The sequence below is a fragment of the Sebastes fasciatus genome, chromosome 14 (genome assembly GCF_043250625.1).
Source record: "Sebastes fasciatus isolate fSebFas1 chromosome 14, fSebFas1.pri, whole genome shotgun sequence".
In the NCBI taxonomy this organism is placed as follows: Eukaryota; Metazoa; Chordata; class Actinopteri; order Perciformes; family Sebastidae; genus Sebastes; species Sebastes fasciatus.
Window position 1 is genome coordinate 7,488,998 of NC_133808.1, and position 17,686 is coordinate 7,506,683.

Below are 17,686 nucleotides of genomic sequence, written 5' to 3' on the forward strand. Positions count from 1 at the left end.
TAGGCGGTTGTAAAATTCCAAAGGTGTGTATATATTTGCTATGTTTGTGTAAGAGAGGAAGTCGTAAAGATAACATGGTACCGAACTGATAGTGTGATTGTGTTATCATGCCGTAACCGCTCTGTCATTGAAGTTGATGGTTTTCCCTGAACACCCACATTATTCTATGAACTGGCGTCTTCTTATATAAGCATTTACTTTTTTCACATCTCTTTCATGTTGTAGTCTGTTCATGTTTCTCACTCTGTGCTGTTTCTAATCACTGACATTGTGAGTTGCTGTCTTTTTGTCTTTTGTAGACACACAGTCGGAGACACCAAGGTCCCCTTCTGTCTGCAGTCCTGCGTGAAGCCTCTGAAGTACGCTGTCGCTGTCCACGACCACAGCACAGAGTATGTGCACAGTTTCATTGGGAAGGAGCCCAGTGGCCTGCGCTTTAACAAGCTCTTCCTGGATGAAGATGGTGAGTCTTTTTCATCTCGTCCTTCCTTATGTTTATGGTGTATTCTTTTGTCTGTGAGCTTATCGGTCCGTACACACTATTGTTCCTCCTCAGAATGTTGCGGAGTGTCCTATGGAGGGCTCTGACTGTGTTTAGGAAGTTAGTGTTTCCTATTTTTGCAGAATAATAGTGTCAGTATTGAAAGTGTTGAGCAGAAAGTGTGTTTGGTCTATAAAATGGTGAAAAATGTCACATTTAAGAATCTGGAATCAGAAAATTAACTTTCTTTTTCTTAAAAAATACTCAAATTAATTAATCGATTATCAAAACAATTGGCGATTTATTCAATAGTTGACGACTAATCGATTAATCATTGCAGCTCTAGATTAAATACTTCTTTTGATTTTCTATTGAATTTTCTATTTGGGTTAAACTGAGCCGATGAGTGGCTACCCAACACATGAACTGTGAACGTTGCATAAGTGGGATGAATAATATTCATTATTATTTGTTATAGTTGTCATAGTGAAAGTTGTGGTTTCTTTGTCAGAGGAAATCCCCAGGCTGGTACTTAAACTGCATCCATCTTGTCGTCGTATTGTGCGTGGGAATTTAGCCTATCTTCTACCAGGATAGCCACGGCGTTGTTGTGCTGTTTAAGGGCATCGCACACCAGTGAGGAAATGCAAGTTTTGCACTTGAACTCTTTTAGAGATTTGAGGGATGAAGGCTTCTTCTCAGCTGGGCGTTGGATCTGTCCAGCATTACTAGAAGTAAAGAGGAAGAGAGAGCACACTCCCACGGTTGAACTCTCCTGTAGGCAAATATGTCAGAAGTCACATGATAACCAGCTGACAACAGGACTTCAGGACAGCAAGACTCACTATATCCTAGTTTTGACAATAAAAACTAGGGTTGTGTATTTCGGCACACATGTCATCAGGTTAGAGCAGCCACACAGCCATCATGAAAGGCAAACTGTATGTAGAAAGCCGCTGTCGGTGTGTCGACTAATCCATGAGTTGATTTCATCGACAGATCTGTGAAACTGAGTTTCTCCACAAATGCACCATCTTGTGTTTACCAGAGACGTGCACATAAGTTTCTTAGAAATTAGTCATTCAGCCTGAAAAAAGCATAACAATTACCGATCGACTAAAGAAATTAGTCGACTAAGACCAAAACGACCGTTTAGTGAACTAATCAACTAAGAGGGGGCAGCCCTATTAAAAACATATTCTGTAGATGAAAATAAATGTCTTTGTCAACAGTAGTCGATTACTTTTGACACAGTGCTGCCAACCATCCATTTGGGCGACTGTGGCTCAGAGGGTAGAGCAGCTCGTCCAACAATCGGAAGGTCGGTGGTTTGAGCCCGGCTCCTATGTGTCGATGTGTCCTTGAGCAAGACACTTGACCCCAAATTGCTCCCGAAGGCATAGCCATCGGTGTGTGAATGAGTATTTAGATTAGATCCTGGTGGGCAAAGTTGGCACCTTGTATAGCAGCCTCTGCCATCAGTGTGTGAATGTGTGTGTGAACAGGTGAATGCTGACATGTAGTGTAAAGATCTTTGAGTGGTCGGAAGACTAGAAAACGCTATATAAATGCAAGTCCATTTACCATTTACATTTGAAACACGATACTCCTGCATGGCCATAAGAACTGCAATAAGTTGTTTTGATTTATTGTAATTAGGGCTGTCAATCAATTAAAATAGTTAATTGCAAATTAATCTCACATTTTTTATCTGTTCAAAATGTAACTTAAAGGGAGATTTGTCATTTAATACTCTTGTCAACATGGGAGTGGACAAATATGCTTGCTTTATGGATATGTATGTATATATTTATTTATGGAAATCAATTAATTACACAAAACAATGACAAATATTGTCCAGAAACCCTCACAGGTACTGCATTTAGCATAAAAAATATGCTCAAATCATAACATGGCAAACTGCAGCCCAACAGGCAACAACAGCTGTCAGTGTGTCAGTGTGCTGACTTGACTATGACTTGCCCCAAACTGCATGTGATTATCATAAAGTGGGCATGTCTGTAAAGGGGAGACTCGTGGGTACACATAGAACCCCTTTTCATTCACATATCTTGAGGTCAAAGGTCAAAGGACCCCTTTCTAAATGGCCATGTCAGTTTTTCCTCGCCCAAAATTTAGCTCAAGTTTGGAACATTATTTAACCTCCTTTGTGACGAGCTAGTATGACATGATTGGTACCAATGGATTCCTTAGGTTTTTCTAGTTTTATATGATACCAGTATCTTCTCTAGCTTTAAAGCTGAGCCCACTACAACCTAAAAATCACAAGTTGCGTTAATGCATTAAAGAAATTAGTGGCGTTAAAGCAAATTTGCATCAACGCGTTATTATCGTGTTAACTTTGACAGCCTTAATTGAAGTGCATTGTTCCCACCAGGATTTGCATTTTAGCACCGTCTTCTGAGAGTCAGTTTTGTGGGTGTGGTACAAAGGTCAGCTCAGCTCAGCTTATGACACAGCATAACAGAGCTATTGACTTTGTCAGCTTGCCAAGCTCTGTCCGTGCCAAAACCTACAGTCTTCTGAAAATAAACTCTTGGTTACGTGCCATGCAACTCTTCAAAACAAAGCAATACGTTAAAGACATTCTGCTGCTATTTTATACATATGCTTATTTTTAATCTGTAGTATCTTGAGTCAATGTGTGCTCTACATGTATTTGCTTCTCCTTGTTTGATGTGTCTATATACAGAGCTCTCAGACACGACCGAGTGTTTACACTTTGATCCTCTAACTGGGCTCTCGCTGTTTTGCAGATAAGCCCCACAACCCCATGGTGAATGCTGGCGCTATTGTTTGTACATCACTGATAAAGGTAAGAGCAGTGACACTTTTTCCCCTCCTTCATGTGTGTTTTTATGTCCTGTCTGTGTGTCATTTCCACTGAAACCTTAGCAAGACAATTCCTGCATGGTTGGTATCAGTGAGCTGCTTTATCAGGTAAATAAAATGAAGGTTATAAATATTTGTAGCAGATAAGATGAGACTGTTTAACAATGGCCTAATTAACCTACATTAGTTTGAACACAATGAATCCCACTCCGTATTTTTCCGATTTAAAACCCTGTCTGTCCACACATGAAAGACCAGAGGTCTGTACTACAAAGCAAGATTTGGGGTTAGCGAGGTAACTTCAGGGTTAACCCTTCAGGGTTTCCCGTCCTATGACGGTAGTTCACTTCCATGGTAACTTGTGCTGAACACCTAACCGGCTCCGGAGCAGGTTATGTTCCAGATAAGAGATCAACTGGTATAAAAGCACCGCCTACTGACCAATCAGAGCTCGGTGTGCAGATCGTATGATAATATTACACAAAGATGAACAATCCAGGTTACAATCAACACAGTTTAAACTGACAAATGCAGGAAGGACAGCTGGCTGTATGCTGTGGGTGCGCACCGCTTTGAATAATGTTTTTCTATTTATTTTTTGACTTGCTCTCTAGTCAGTTTCACACCGCCGGAGACGGGGACGCAGCTGAAAGAAGGCTGAAATACTCATACACGCCACAACTTTGTTAAATGCCATAATGTGGTAAATGCAATCTAGTCATCCAGTATACTCTGAAAGCTTTTTATAATATCACTGCCCCATCAAGACGACTATATCTGCCTTTTGAGTATTCCGTTAAATTAATAAATTTGTTAATTTACACAGGGTAATCTGTAATTTTTCTTTTGCCAGCTGTCCTTCCTGAATTTGGCAGCATCAACTGTGTTACTATTAGTCTGGATTATGTGTTTAACCTCTTCATATTTGTCTAATATTACAGTTCGCTCTTGGTTTGTAAAATGTGCCGTTTTGCTGACACTAGGCTTGTCCATGTTTGCGATTGGTCAGATGCTGCAAACACCATGTGAACGCATTCATAGCCAAACTAAGAAACCCCGGGTTGACTTACCGAGTTGATAACCACCGTCGTAGGACCGCTTAGCGGGATTTCGTTTGTCAGGTTTAGTTAAGCCTGATAATGAGAAGATACCCTGGGTATGTTGGGTATGTTGAACTTGCTTCGTAGTCCAGGCCTCAGTTTTTTTTAGCTGTTGTTTGGTGGTATTTTTACCCACTCAGTAGACCACAGACATCCCAGTGTGTTCAGATATGTATGACTCTTGACTCAACTGGGATCATTTCTAGGTCACTAGCATAAGTCCACTGCCATGTGTCTTGTTGTGGTGATTAAGACTTGTGCTAATCCTTCCTGAAGGCATTTAGCAAGCCACAGCACAGACACACACACACACGCTGTTATTGTCCCTTCTGAAAATAACCTGGATGGAGAGCTAGTCAAATGCAGGGGCACGCAAACCAGCTCATGAAGAGAGATAGGAAGTCAGATAATACCTCACCTGCCACAGCTCCTCCATCCTGTCACCAGAGTAACTCCGTGTGAAGACAGATGAAATGAATCGTCCGTCATCCATCAAATCAAACGAGCTGCAGCTCACAGGCTCACTCATAACAAAGGAGAGATTTAACCTGGCTTAAATGCCAGATTTTGTCCACAGGGTTTCACATTGGCAGTGTTAAACTCCTTACAGCTGCTAGTGATCAGGTTTGATTTTTAACTCTTTAACCTTACCAGGCTCTCTTTACATAATTAGTGCCAGCAGTGAATTATAAGCACTCACACAGACACATACCTATGGCAAGCCATTTTAACATCTAATAGCTAGACAGGATACACATTAGAGATATCTGCAACGTTATTTTGCCACAAGAGCCGTCTATAAATACCTGCTGCAAGACTGTATCGCAGGTGTTTCGTGTTTCAATATCTTGAAATGAGCTTTGTTTTGCTTTATTTTGTGAATTATGGATTTTTGACACGTGCAAAATTCTCAACGTCAAAGACTGGTATTTGACTGTAGCCTTCTCTGAAGATGACCTTATGTTATGCCAAGCTTTTGTCCCAAGCACTTAGACTTTGAACTGAATTTGTATTCACTAATACTATGAATCATTGTTGTTGCATTCTTATTGATGTTTGTAAGAAGCAATGTGCCACCAAAGCTTGGAGATGTGATTATTAGGGGGGGGGGTTTCACTTGAGAGGAGGCAATCTAGAGAGGGAACGTAATGAAATCCTTCACAGAGTAATTAAACTGCCAAAACCATCCCCAATGTATGACGAAGCATGCTGAAGCATGTGGCCTGTTTGATTTTGGACCTCTTGTACTCTCTGTTACAAGTCTCAGGGTCTGGGACCTGTGTGTTTTCAGTGTCCATATGTTGTTAAAATCCCATTCCCTTTTTTAAAATTGTTTGTTCACCTGTGCTTGTCCATTATCACCTTGCAAATAGAACCCTATTTAAATCTTAAATATCTTAAATATAGCCTCACATTCCTCACCAGATAGTTTCTGTTGACAGGGAAATCCTTCAACGTTATTGGCATTTATCTGCTATTGTTGCACTTTTGGGATTAAATATTTCGCTGTCGTTATACCATGAGCTATAGAGTGACTGAAGAGAGAGAGCGGCGTTAGTGAGAACAAAGCAGCGAGTCAGAGAAATAAAATGTTATGTTCGGATTATTTCCCAGCGGTTACGTTCTAAAACACAAATACACACACAACCAACTCCCCACAACTCCACATAACCCTGCGGGAAGGTGCCGAGTTGCCGGATTTTGAATGAATGCAGACTTCCTGTCTGCTGGCTTTGGGTCAGCGCTGCCCTCGTTAAGCTACAGACACGCACTGATCATAGCTGCACTCACAGCACAGAGAGGACCAGGGGATCACTGGAACACATGCGCATAACACAACCCGTTCTCATCTGAGAAATACGGTCGCTTTGTATCTAACAGAGTAAAGGGGGACTTGTCCCTCGGTATCAGAAGCCGAGAAACGTGACAAAGTGGCAATATTTGACGATCTGAACGAGCTGCACACCCTGTGCACTGTTATTGGCTGAGGGTTACACCCCCCACGTGGGGCCTAAAGGCTGTTTGCAGACGCCCAGAAGCGTCCAGAGTAAAGAAAAATAATAACAAAAGAGAAAATACACACACACAGGGCTGTAGGATCTCTGCAGAAACAGACACCAACACACTTCTATTGGGGCATAAGTGATGATTGAGGAGGATTATTTTTGAACCAGTCTATACATTGTTTTTTCGTTAATTCTTAACGCATATTATACCTTTAAATAAGTGGAGCAAGTGGTTGTACTCTCTTAATCCCAATAACGGCCCAGATGTATAAATTATGCCTTTTTGTTGTGCATTTAAAAGAAATATGACAACACAGTTGTCACAGTAAGCCATTTTACAATGGCATGTTTATGAAGTTGGCTCCATTAAGTTAATTATTAAGCAAACTACAAATGACCTTTCCGTAGTGCTGCTCAGCAACATGTATGCTTGTTGGGCAAGAGGCTAATGAATATTCCAGTGAAGGGCCATTAGAAAAGTCTTCCTCTTTTTTTGTTTCTTTCTTATGATTTTTCATGAAACGTGTGCAGGACAAAGCTAACTGCATCATGTGCAAAAAGCCATTCACATCTATGCAGGCATAGATAATTATTACTTTCTGTAGTGTAAGTACTATAATCGACTAAATCTCCCGCCCCCTCCCTCCTCTACTGAAATTAGATCTCCTTCATGTTGCCGACCTCGGCTCACGGTCTGTCAGACACTAGTGGCTCTGTTAGTCTGTTTATAAACAAATAGAATATGTTAATCGCATTGTCATATTGCTTATTACTAATGCAGTGCACGCTGGATTTAGCGCCGTGACACCATCGGCCCAGGTTGCTGATGTCAGCTACTTTCTAATTTGCCAGAACCAGGGCTGTCAGTCGATTAAAATAGTTAATCGCGATTAATCGCAAATTAATCGCACATTTTTTATCAGTTCAAAATGTACCTTAAAGGGAGATTTGTCAAGTATTTAATACTCGTATCAACATGGGAGTGGGCAAATATGCTTGCTTTATGCAAATGTATGTATGTATTTATGATTGGAAATCAATAACAACACAAAACAAAGACTAATATTGTCCATAAACCCTCACAGGTACTGCATTTTGCATAAAAAATATGCTCAAATCATAACATGGCAAACTCAAACCCAACAGGCAACAACAGCTGTCAGTGTGTCAGTGTGCTGACTTGACTATGACTTGCCCCAAACTGCATGTGATTATCATAAAGTGGGCATGTCTGTAAAGAGGAGACTCGTGGGTACCCATAGAACCCATTTTCATTCACATATCTTGAGGTCAGAGGTCAAGGGAACCCTTTGAAAATGCCCATGCCAGTTTTTCCTCGCCAAAATTTAGAGTAAGTTTGGAGCGTTATTCAGCCTCCTTCGTGACAAGCTAGTATGACATGGTTGGTACCAATGGATTCCTCAGGTTTTCTTGTTTCTTAGTTTCTACTTTCGTTTGAGTCTCTTCAGTATCTTCCCTTTAGCTTTAAAACTTAGCTTGCTACAACCTCCGAAAGATTGATTGCATTAATGAAATTAGTGGTGTTAAAATGAATTTGCGTCAACGCGTTATTATCACGCTAACTTTGACAGCCCTAGCCAGAATGTGTCATAATGACAAATGCCGGTTCAGCCGGTTGGCATTTATATGCCAACCGGCTTAAGCTCATACACCGGACCGGACTGGCAAAAGCAGAAGTCAACCCAACTCTAGTTTCAGCACATTGCTCCTTCTAAAGAAATGCAATATAATGTGTAAATTAGTGAGCTTTTAGTGCTGCTAGGTGTGTTATTGTAGCTAGCTGTTTCCCCCTGCTTCAGTCTAACTTAACACGTCCTTTATCTTCTCATCTCACTCTCGAAAGGAAAGCGCATAAAATGTTGAACTAATTCGTAAACACTGCTGGCAGTGGTGTGAGCAGATCTATACTGGGCTAAGATGAAGCAGAAGAACATCCACTGTATTTTTAAATCATCTATTTCAGGAAATCTACTCCTTTTAAACGCCACATAGTCCAGTGAGGTCCTCCTTACAGTAGCTGTGCCTGCAGTACCCATGTCAAACAGGTTCCCACCAGTTCCCTACTGATTCATGATGCAGGGTGTGCACATTGTAGTGTGTTGATAGCTTGATGTGCAGGTTACTCTTCCATCACACAGCAAACCTGTTAAACTGCACAAGTCATCAAAGACATCACCTCACATTTGACGAGACAATCATGTGTGTCTGTGTCCATCCGCTCACCATTGTGTCTCAATGTGTTGTTTTTGTTTTTCTATAATGAAGCACAAATGTCAAGCCGTTAGCGTCAGGTTGCCCAGTTAGCTCCAACCTCGGTGGGGAAAACTATGGGATGGTTGCCGTGGCAGAATGCCCCAAACTGTTGTTACATGGTGCTTGAAGGCTACATGTTGTTGCTGTTTTTGTATGTTGTTGCATATTTTCCAGACTTAGGAACTGTGGGAAATAATGACTGCTGCTGCAGGTCAAATGACGTTGGTAATTTTTTCTTCCTTTTCCATATCTATCTCCTCGCACTCTCCCAAACCCCCCGATCCCTCCTCTTCTCTCTTTCTCCTCCAATCAGCTCTGTAGAACCCCCCCCCCATCTAGTGACTCTTTAACACCTCCATCAGTGTCAATTACTTTTTCTTCTGCACAGTAAAGTGTCGAATTTAAAATGTACTGTCAGTCACACATGAAGCATTTGCCTTTTTAAATGTAAAGTTAAGAATGTTTTCACACCATCCAAATCATGAATAGTTCAGTATTTTTAATTTTGTTTTATATTTCTAACTAATGCTATAGTACCTTAAATGTGCATGCGACTGTCCATTTTTCTTTTGCCGTGTTTTCTTTGGTGGAATAGGCAGTATCAATGAGCTTCTAGCTTGATAAATGTACACTGAGCTACGAGCTGCGAATTCTATTCTCCTAGGAAGACCCTTCCTTCCTTCGTTCCCAGCCCTTCTGTTTTGGCTGACAGGCTCTTTGCACATGACACATAGTAACCTATGGTAGACACACATCCTCAAACACATATACACACCTGCATTATGGTAACCCATAATGCAAACATGCCTGCATACACCCACATGTACTTCACGTAGAAACATACACACAGTCAGGGCTGCTTTAGGGTCAGGGTTACTTTTTACTCTTTATACTTAATATAGATAATAACATTTTAGAAATAATATTGAATCCCTTATTTGTAATCAGTGAGATGCCATAGCGAGACATGTTTTTCTTTATCTGGCTAAACTCTGGTAATGCACATGTCTACTAAATCTCCCTTTCAACTCAAAAACACTTCCCTCTTTGTGACCTATTAGCAAGCCAATCGTATTACTATTTTTGTATCTACTTGTATAATTCTTGGCAAAGCTCATGTGATTTTTACATTTTGTTTGTAATAAAAATCGTATTCACCTCTTTTCTAATTCCTTAGTTTTAATTTGTCAGCATTATCATTTTTAGTACAATCTTTTTTACAATGTTGTGCTTGTCCTCTGCGACACCTCTTGATGAATGAACTGTACTAACTGCTTATTCCTTTGTTCTCCCCCCTCAGCAAGGTGCAAGCAACGCAGAAAGATTTGACTATGTAAGTATTAGACGTCAGACCTGGGTCAAACATTGAAGTCAAAAGTATTCTGTTAACTTTTCAAGAGTCTCCTTGCGAGGGTTATTTCTAGATGACCAGATCTACTTTGAAAGTCTACTACTTCTGCAGACTTTTTAATTATATTTCTTCCGTACATTTTTCGATCAACTGCTACTTCTGCGGAGACTTTCAGCTAAAGAAACCATTCAAATGTCAAAACAGTATGCTCTTTAAGGACATTTATGCTTGTATGCAACTTTTTTCCGCCTTTTAAAGTACAAAGCATTTCTTCTTTCAGCCTTTTCAGTTAATGAGTTTCAACTTCCACCTTTTGACAGTATTACAGTTTAGCTAACAGGTTTTTCAGCAATGTATTTCAGCACTTCACTTCTTTAGGTAGGGCAGTTCAGCAACCAACTCTTCCAGTTTTACATTTCAGTTTCCAGGTTTTCAGCAGTGCAGTGCAATGCCTTTGCGCTTTAATACTTCTGTATTTTCAGCAATGCTTTGCGATTTCATGGATATTTCCATGATAACAATGTATTAAATGACTGTGAAAACAATGTGAAAATAGATATGAACCTACAGAGAATCACCACCTGATTCTGCAGCTCCCCTCTGCTTTATGAAGCTTTCTAGACAGTTCTCATTGTTTAGCTGTCCAGACCACAACTTTTCTGTTTTGGTTCACTCTCACCGCTCTCATGGCACCCCTGCTAAAAAAAGCCCTAAAAATCCACTGTACACTATCTGCTCAGCAACAAAAAGCAGAAATACATAGTGACTAGCTGGTAAACATAGAGGAGCATTTAGCAGCTAAAGAGCCAGATATTTCTCTCAGGAGTTGGTAGAGACCAAAAACAGAGCTAAAAGAGAGAATACTATGCTAACATTCCTCAGGTGGCCAGAAACACGACTCCAAATGCTGATGTTGCTCTGTAACTGCTGGATGTGTAAATAAGCAACTGTTTGTTAACAAGTTCGCCCCATCAACTTAAAAATATGTCACTGTTGTGTTCACAAATTATTTCCCCAAGGGGCCAAAAAATCAGTGAACGCAGCTTTAGACATTATGGTGAGACAGCTCAAGGAAGATCCATGAAAACAAAAGAGAATTAAATCTTTGATAAAACATTTTGTTCTCTCTTTGTAAAGTTTAATTTTTTTTAATTAAGTTTAATTGACAGTGGCACTCGAACGTCACAATTTGATTGATGTTTACTGGCACTTGTATCATTTTCTTGTTAGTATAAAACTACTAACCGCAAAATCAGTATGCTGCGGCACATTGTGTTTAGTACATACTGTTTACAATTAGTATGTAGTACAGAATTGGGACACAGCTATTTTTATGATGGACGGGCATCAACCAATTCACCTAATACCCTGTTGATCATTCTCTCTCTGCTTTCCCTCCAGGTCATGAACTTTCTGAAAAATATGGCAGGAAACGAGTATGTGGGTTTCAGCAACGCCACGTAAGTCCCTCTAAATCCAGATTTAATGTTATCAAAGTTCTCTTCCTTCACTCACCCCAGGGACCACACATAGCAGAAAACGTGCTACACTCTATGGATTCAAACTTTGAAGCATGTTGAACCTCTAACCACTCCACTATCAGTCACGTCCCAGCAGGTGTCTTTAATCAGCTCTTACATAATGTGCTCTAGTACCCATTTGGCTCAGTGATGGTTTAAAGAGTAAATCTGGAACCTGAACCTGTGGCAGCACGAAAACAAAATGCCACACGTATCAACAGCATCGTAAACAATAACGACTGGTGAATCTAATCTCTCGCGTGGCTTGTCGCGGTTGAATCCAATCCAAGGTTTTGTATTTTCACTGCTAACACTTGTAAACTGTCCAAATGTGAAATTAAAAAGGCCATGCACACCCACACCGGTGTTGTCTGTTACTCCAGTTGTCAGTTGCTCGGATCACGCCCATCTTCGAACTCAACCTTCATTTTGATCTCAACTACACATCTATAAAGTGTCCTGACATCTTGCACGGTTGTTATCACGGTCACAAAATCTGCACACCTCAACAGAAAGCAGTGTGTTGCCATAGTTGATATGTACCTATTTAGTTCACCTTCAACTAGAACTGTTTCCATAGCCTCTATCACACTATCTAAGATCTAGGGCTGTCAAAATTGGCTAAATATGACATTTGGATATTTGTTCTAAAAAGACACATATGTACAAACTATTCGAATATCTATTCTTGAATATATATGCTGGGATATTAGCTGTTCAAGCGGCGGAGCATCGTAAAACACACTTCGTTCAAACGCAACTGAAACAAAATAAAACTCACCGTCACTCACAACTCATTTGGTTGAAATGAACCCTTATTTCACCAAGTTAGTAATCTCCAACTGTAATTAGCAAATCGGTCAAAAAAGTAAACTTTGGACCTAATTACTCTTACAGTAGGAGCTACGTGTTGTATTGATGGACTTCATCACCGATGAGGATTGGAATTGGCATTTGTGTTGTAAAGGTTACTCGCATGTGCATGATTCATGGTGACACCGCATGCTGCTAACAATGTGTCCGGAAAAGACCAAGTGCTGGGTGTCATGTTGCAGTAACATTATCACATGATGGCATGAGAGGTCTGGTTGTACTGTACACATGAGGGGAGGGGTGGTGGAATTCCAACACACGAGTGCAAACACACACACTCACACACACACCCACACAGTGCAAATATTTCCTTCCTCTTTGTAATGTGAGGTCTCTGCTCTCCATTTGACAGATTCCAGTCGGAGCGTGAGTCAGGAGACAGGAATTTTGCCATCGGCTACTACCTGAAAGAAAAAAAGGTTTGAGCGTGGATAACTCCTAAGGCATTGCGGACTTTTTTGTTTTCCGCTGTCTCTCTATTGATGTTTCTCTGCCCTACAAAAAAAAGAAAAGCAGTAACTGTAAAGATAAAACCAAATGAAAATAAGAAGGGGAGTAAGTTACTGCCAGAGGCCCAATGAAAAATTATTATTTAATATTATTTAGAATTGTCCTTTTAGTTTACATTTGCTTATTTAGAATACGCTGGATTCTGATACGCATTTATTAGACGTACTTATCTTTCACCAAAGCAGAGGTTCCTTAACAGTTAAAAAATGTCCGTCTCTCCCTTAACTGGAAATGAATGGACATGGAAATGTACAGCAGTTGATGAATGTTCATCTTTGTGCTCTCCTTCCTCTGCAGTGTTTCCCAGAGGGGACAGACATGACATCTGTACTGGACTTCTACTTTCAAGTGAGTGTAACAGAGATTTGTTTGTTTTTCAGTTTTCAACTATTCATTTGTAATGTATGCAGAGATATTGTTTTCCTGCCTTTTGCTGCTCTTCCTACTCTATTGATTCCAACCCTGAGGGTCCTGAGAGATCCTCCTGGCTAGATCCACTTTTAGCCACATACTGTATCTCTTTCTTTCTGTTAAACTCTCTCCGTTTTTCATCATCTTTACTTCCCTGTATGCTACACGTAACTTCTTCACTATATAAAGATGGGTGGAAAAAGCAACATGAAGTGTCTTATTAAGGCGTTGTTGTTCCACCATGAGCCTCCAGAACAGCTTCAGTACTCCTTGTCGTAGATTCTCCAAGTGTCTGAAACTCCGAAGGAGGGATGATTACCATTCTTCTTATTTTACTGATTTTATTGAGAGAATAGATCAAATGTAAACAGTTTGCTGTGAGGGCCATCGCATATGATTCACATAGTTTTCATCAAACCATTCATTGGGCCCTGAATGGAAGCAGCATTTTCATTTAAGTTGTCACATTTTTTGTCACCTCTACCACCACTGTACTTTTCATCTTCCCACTTGACTTTCTCATTTCTGCTCCCCTGTCCGCCCACGAAAGGTCATGACATGATTCCATGACATGAGACGTGCTGTGCTATGCAGAGCGGAAGAAAATTGTGATGGGAGAAATGTTAAAGGTTGTCCATGTGTGTGTGTGACCCTCCAGCTGTGTTCCATTGAAGTGACCTGCGAGAGCGCCAGTGTCATGGCAGCCACCCTGGCTAACGGCGGCATCTGCCCAATCACGGGTGAGCGCGTGCTGAACCCCGAGGCAGTGAGGAACACCTTGAGTCTGATGCACTCCTGCGGCATGTACGACTTCTCAGGACAGTTTGCTTTCCATGTAAGTAAATAGGCACGGATCACAAGTTTAGTAGAGGACATCTTTTTTTGTTTTTATAGTGGGAAAGAGTCAAACCAGTGAAGTGAACACCTAAATCATTTTGTAACTGCAAAATTGGTTGATTGGCCTGAGAGATACATTTGTATGCATTAATCTTTGTCTTTTTATACTCCACAACATTTTGTCACCCTGTTACAGTAGCTTGTAGTAGTGTGTAGAAGTCATAGACTAGAAGTGGGCGTAGTCACCGTGACATCATCCATTGGTTTGTGGACTATGGTTTTGGAATACTACATTTCTGATATCGTAACATCCCTAGTCTCAATCTCTAGTCTTCTTCAATACAGCATGGTCTTCAATTATGGTCCCATTTAGAGTCAAACAGACCATAAAGCAGGGGATGCTTTAGGGCGTGGCTACCTCATGATTGACAAATCGCTGCCAGGGCGACCTGTCAATCGGGACAGAGGCGTAGCAATGCGTATCCCTCAACACTCCACCCTCTCGTCCAAATATGGTCAAAAAAAGATGGCGATGGCCAAAATGCCAAACTCAAAGCTTCAAAACGGCAGTCCACAAACCCATGGGTGGCGTCACGGTGACTACATCCACTTCTTATATACAGACAATGACCCCCCACTCAAAAGTAATACGAATAATGTCATGGTACTTGCACATCTACTAAGTCTGTCTCTTTGCCCGATACTGAAACAATGTGAAAGATTACACATTATACACATTATATAAAACTGTTATTTTTCAGTTTCTCATGAAGCAGTTAGTTGACAGCACCGAAGTGAAAATCTTCTCTTCGTTGATCATGCCCTTTAGCATATTCTGTTTGAGTTCATGTGAGTGGGGTTTTGGAAACGATTTCCACTTCTTAATTGATGGAAAATATAGGACAAGTAGAAATACTGAGCTCATCTGAAACCGAATAACAAACAGGAATGCTCAGTGGAAGATAAATCTAAATAATCCCCAGACTTACATTTTAGACAATCTTCTGTATAATGTCACAGGCAGAACAGCGAATAGAATTCTCTAACTGATGAATTATTGAAGTGTCGACTTGTTCTTTGCTGACTTTCCATTTTCAGCATCGTGCTGTTGCCATGTTGCTACTGCAGAGACACACAGCTGATCTTCTGTTATGTAACTGTTCTCCCTTGTTGTAGGTCGGTCTGCCAGCCAAGTCTGGAGTTGCGGGGGGGATCCTGCTGGTTGTACCCAACGTGATGGGTATTATGTGTTGGTCACCTCCACTAGACAAGCTGGGCAACTCAGTCAGAGGAATACAGTTCTGCACGGTATGTAATGTCCGGCAACAGAAGAGCAGATCACTGCATGCCTGCGTTGTGTACTAAGCATACTGACTCAGAGCCAGAGCAAGAAATACCTGCACCAGTAGTTTGTAGTCGTGTTTTTTTTTACATACCAGGGCTTCAAAAAAATTCCAGCAACGTTTTTTAAGAGCTGGAAGGAAGAAATGTATGATGGTAGCTGACATGAAGTATGCATTATTGTATGCCAAAAAGTAATTTTGGGTGTTTTGTATTTCAATTAACATTGTCACTGAGTGCAGTCATCAAGTACCTTAATACACGCACATACACACACACACACACACACACACACACACACACACACATATATGTATATATATGTGTGTGTGTGTATATATATACTGTATATATGTGTTAGGGCTGTCAAAGTTAAGGTGATAACGCGTTTACGCAAATTTGTTTTAACACCACTTATTTCTTTAATGCAAAGGAATCCATTGGTACCAACCATGTCATACTAGCTTATCGCAAAGCAGGCTTAACATTGCTCACAACTTGCGCTAAATTTTGATTAGGAAAAACTGGCATTGCCATTTTCAAAGGGGTCCCTTGACATCTGATCTCAAGATATGTGAATGAAAAAGGGTTTTATTGATACCCACGAGTCTCCCCTTTACAGACATGCCCACTTTATGATAATCACATACAATTTGGGCAAGTCATAGTCAAGTCAGCACACTGACACACTGACAGCTGTTGGGCTGCAGTTTGCCATGTTATGATTTGAGCATATGTTTTATGCTAAATGCAGTACCTGAGGGTTTCTGGACAATATTTGTCATTGTTTTGTGTTGTTTATTGATTTACAATAATAAATATATACATGCATTTGCATAAAGTAGCATATTTGTCCACTCCCATGTTGATAAGGGTATTAAATACTTTACAAATCTCCCTTTAAGGTAATTCATTTGCGATTAATTGCGATTAAATATGAACAATCATGCGATTAATATAAATATTTTAATCAATTGACAGCCCTTATATATATATACACACAGTATACAGTGTATCTGTATATATATATATGTATATGTATGTATGTATATATATATATATATATATATATATATATGTATATATATGTATATATATGTATATGTATATATATATGTATATATATGTATATATATGTATATGTATATATATATATATATATATGTATATGTATGTATATATATATATATGTATATATATGTATATATGTATATATATGTATATATATGTATATATATATATATATATATGTATATGTATATGTATATATATATATATATATGTATACAGATACACATATAGAAATTGCTGATTTAAGTAATTGTCCTTTAGAATATGAATATCCTTAGTTTTCTTCAGCCCTGCAGTTTATTGGTATTTTGATACATTTTATTTTGTATTCATGGGGCTTCAAGGGAATAATTTTTTGTACACAAACATTCACAAACACAAGAAATGCCTCATGAAAACAAATAGTAAATTGTGCAACAGGGTCCTTGAGTTACTAATTCAACTTGGCTGACATTCTTTCAGAGTGACTGAACCTATTTATGATGCTGATTAATGATTACCTAGAGGCCAGACCCAGATCTCAGTAAACACTGCATGCAACAATCCCACCCCCCACCCCTCCCATGTGCTTTTTTAAAATGTATTTACTGCTGAAATCATTGTCTTTACAACTTCCAGTGATCAGAATGAAATGTCACATTCAATGGTGCAGAGTAAATCAATGTTTTTACCCTGCTGATGTATCTACGTGTCTTTTCATTCCAGGACCTCGTGGAGCTTTTCAACTTCCACAACTACGACAACCTGAGGCACTTTGCCAAGAAGCACGACCCTCGCAGAGAAGGAGGGGACCAGCGGGTAAGGACACACAGCATCACGTTGTGAGGAACAAACCATCCAAAACAGCACCCATCATTCCCTCATCAAACACACTGACCAGAACACCTTCTCTCCAAGAACGCTGGTGGCGCTGAGGTTACTGTAGCTCAGATTTAACAGCTGTTTTGTAGCTGTGGGCTAACACGCTGATCTCCATGACTGTACATACAGTACACCTTAAGCAAAAACAATGCATGTGATTTCAGATAAAGAGCAAAACAGGATAACCCTTGACCCCT

The 17,686-nt window shown here is 40.0% G+C and overlaps 1 protein-coding gene across 4 annotated transcripts in view; it reads left to right on the forward strand.

Moving 5' to 3' along the window:
• glsb (glutaminase b) overlaps positions 1 to 17,686 on the forward strand; it is a 50,428-nt gene that overhangs the window by 13,874 nt on the left and 18,868 nt on the right. For all 4 annotated transcript variants that reach the window (XM_074658402.1, XM_074658403.1, XM_074658404.1 and 1 more), the window contains exons 6-14: positions 300 to 463; positions 3,259 to 3,317; positions 10,015 to 10,047; positions 11,467 to 11,525; positions 12,811 to 12,877; positions 13,266 to 13,316; positions 14,038 to 14,214; positions 15,393 to 15,524; positions 17,334 to 17,426. In XM_074658402.1, the coding sequence (XP_074514503.1) occupies positions 300 to 463; positions 3,259 to 3,317; positions 10,015 to 10,047; positions 11,467 to 11,525; positions 12,811 to 12,877; positions 13,266 to 13,316; positions 14,038 to 14,214; positions 15,393 to 15,524; positions 17,334 to 17,426 (835 nt within the window). The remainder of the gene's footprint in view (positions 1 to 299; positions 464 to 3,258; positions 3,318 to 10,014; positions 10,048 to 11,466; positions 11,526 to 12,810; positions 12,878 to 13,265; positions 13,317 to 14,037; positions 14,215 to 15,392; positions 15,525 to 17,333; positions 17,427 to 17,686) is intronic.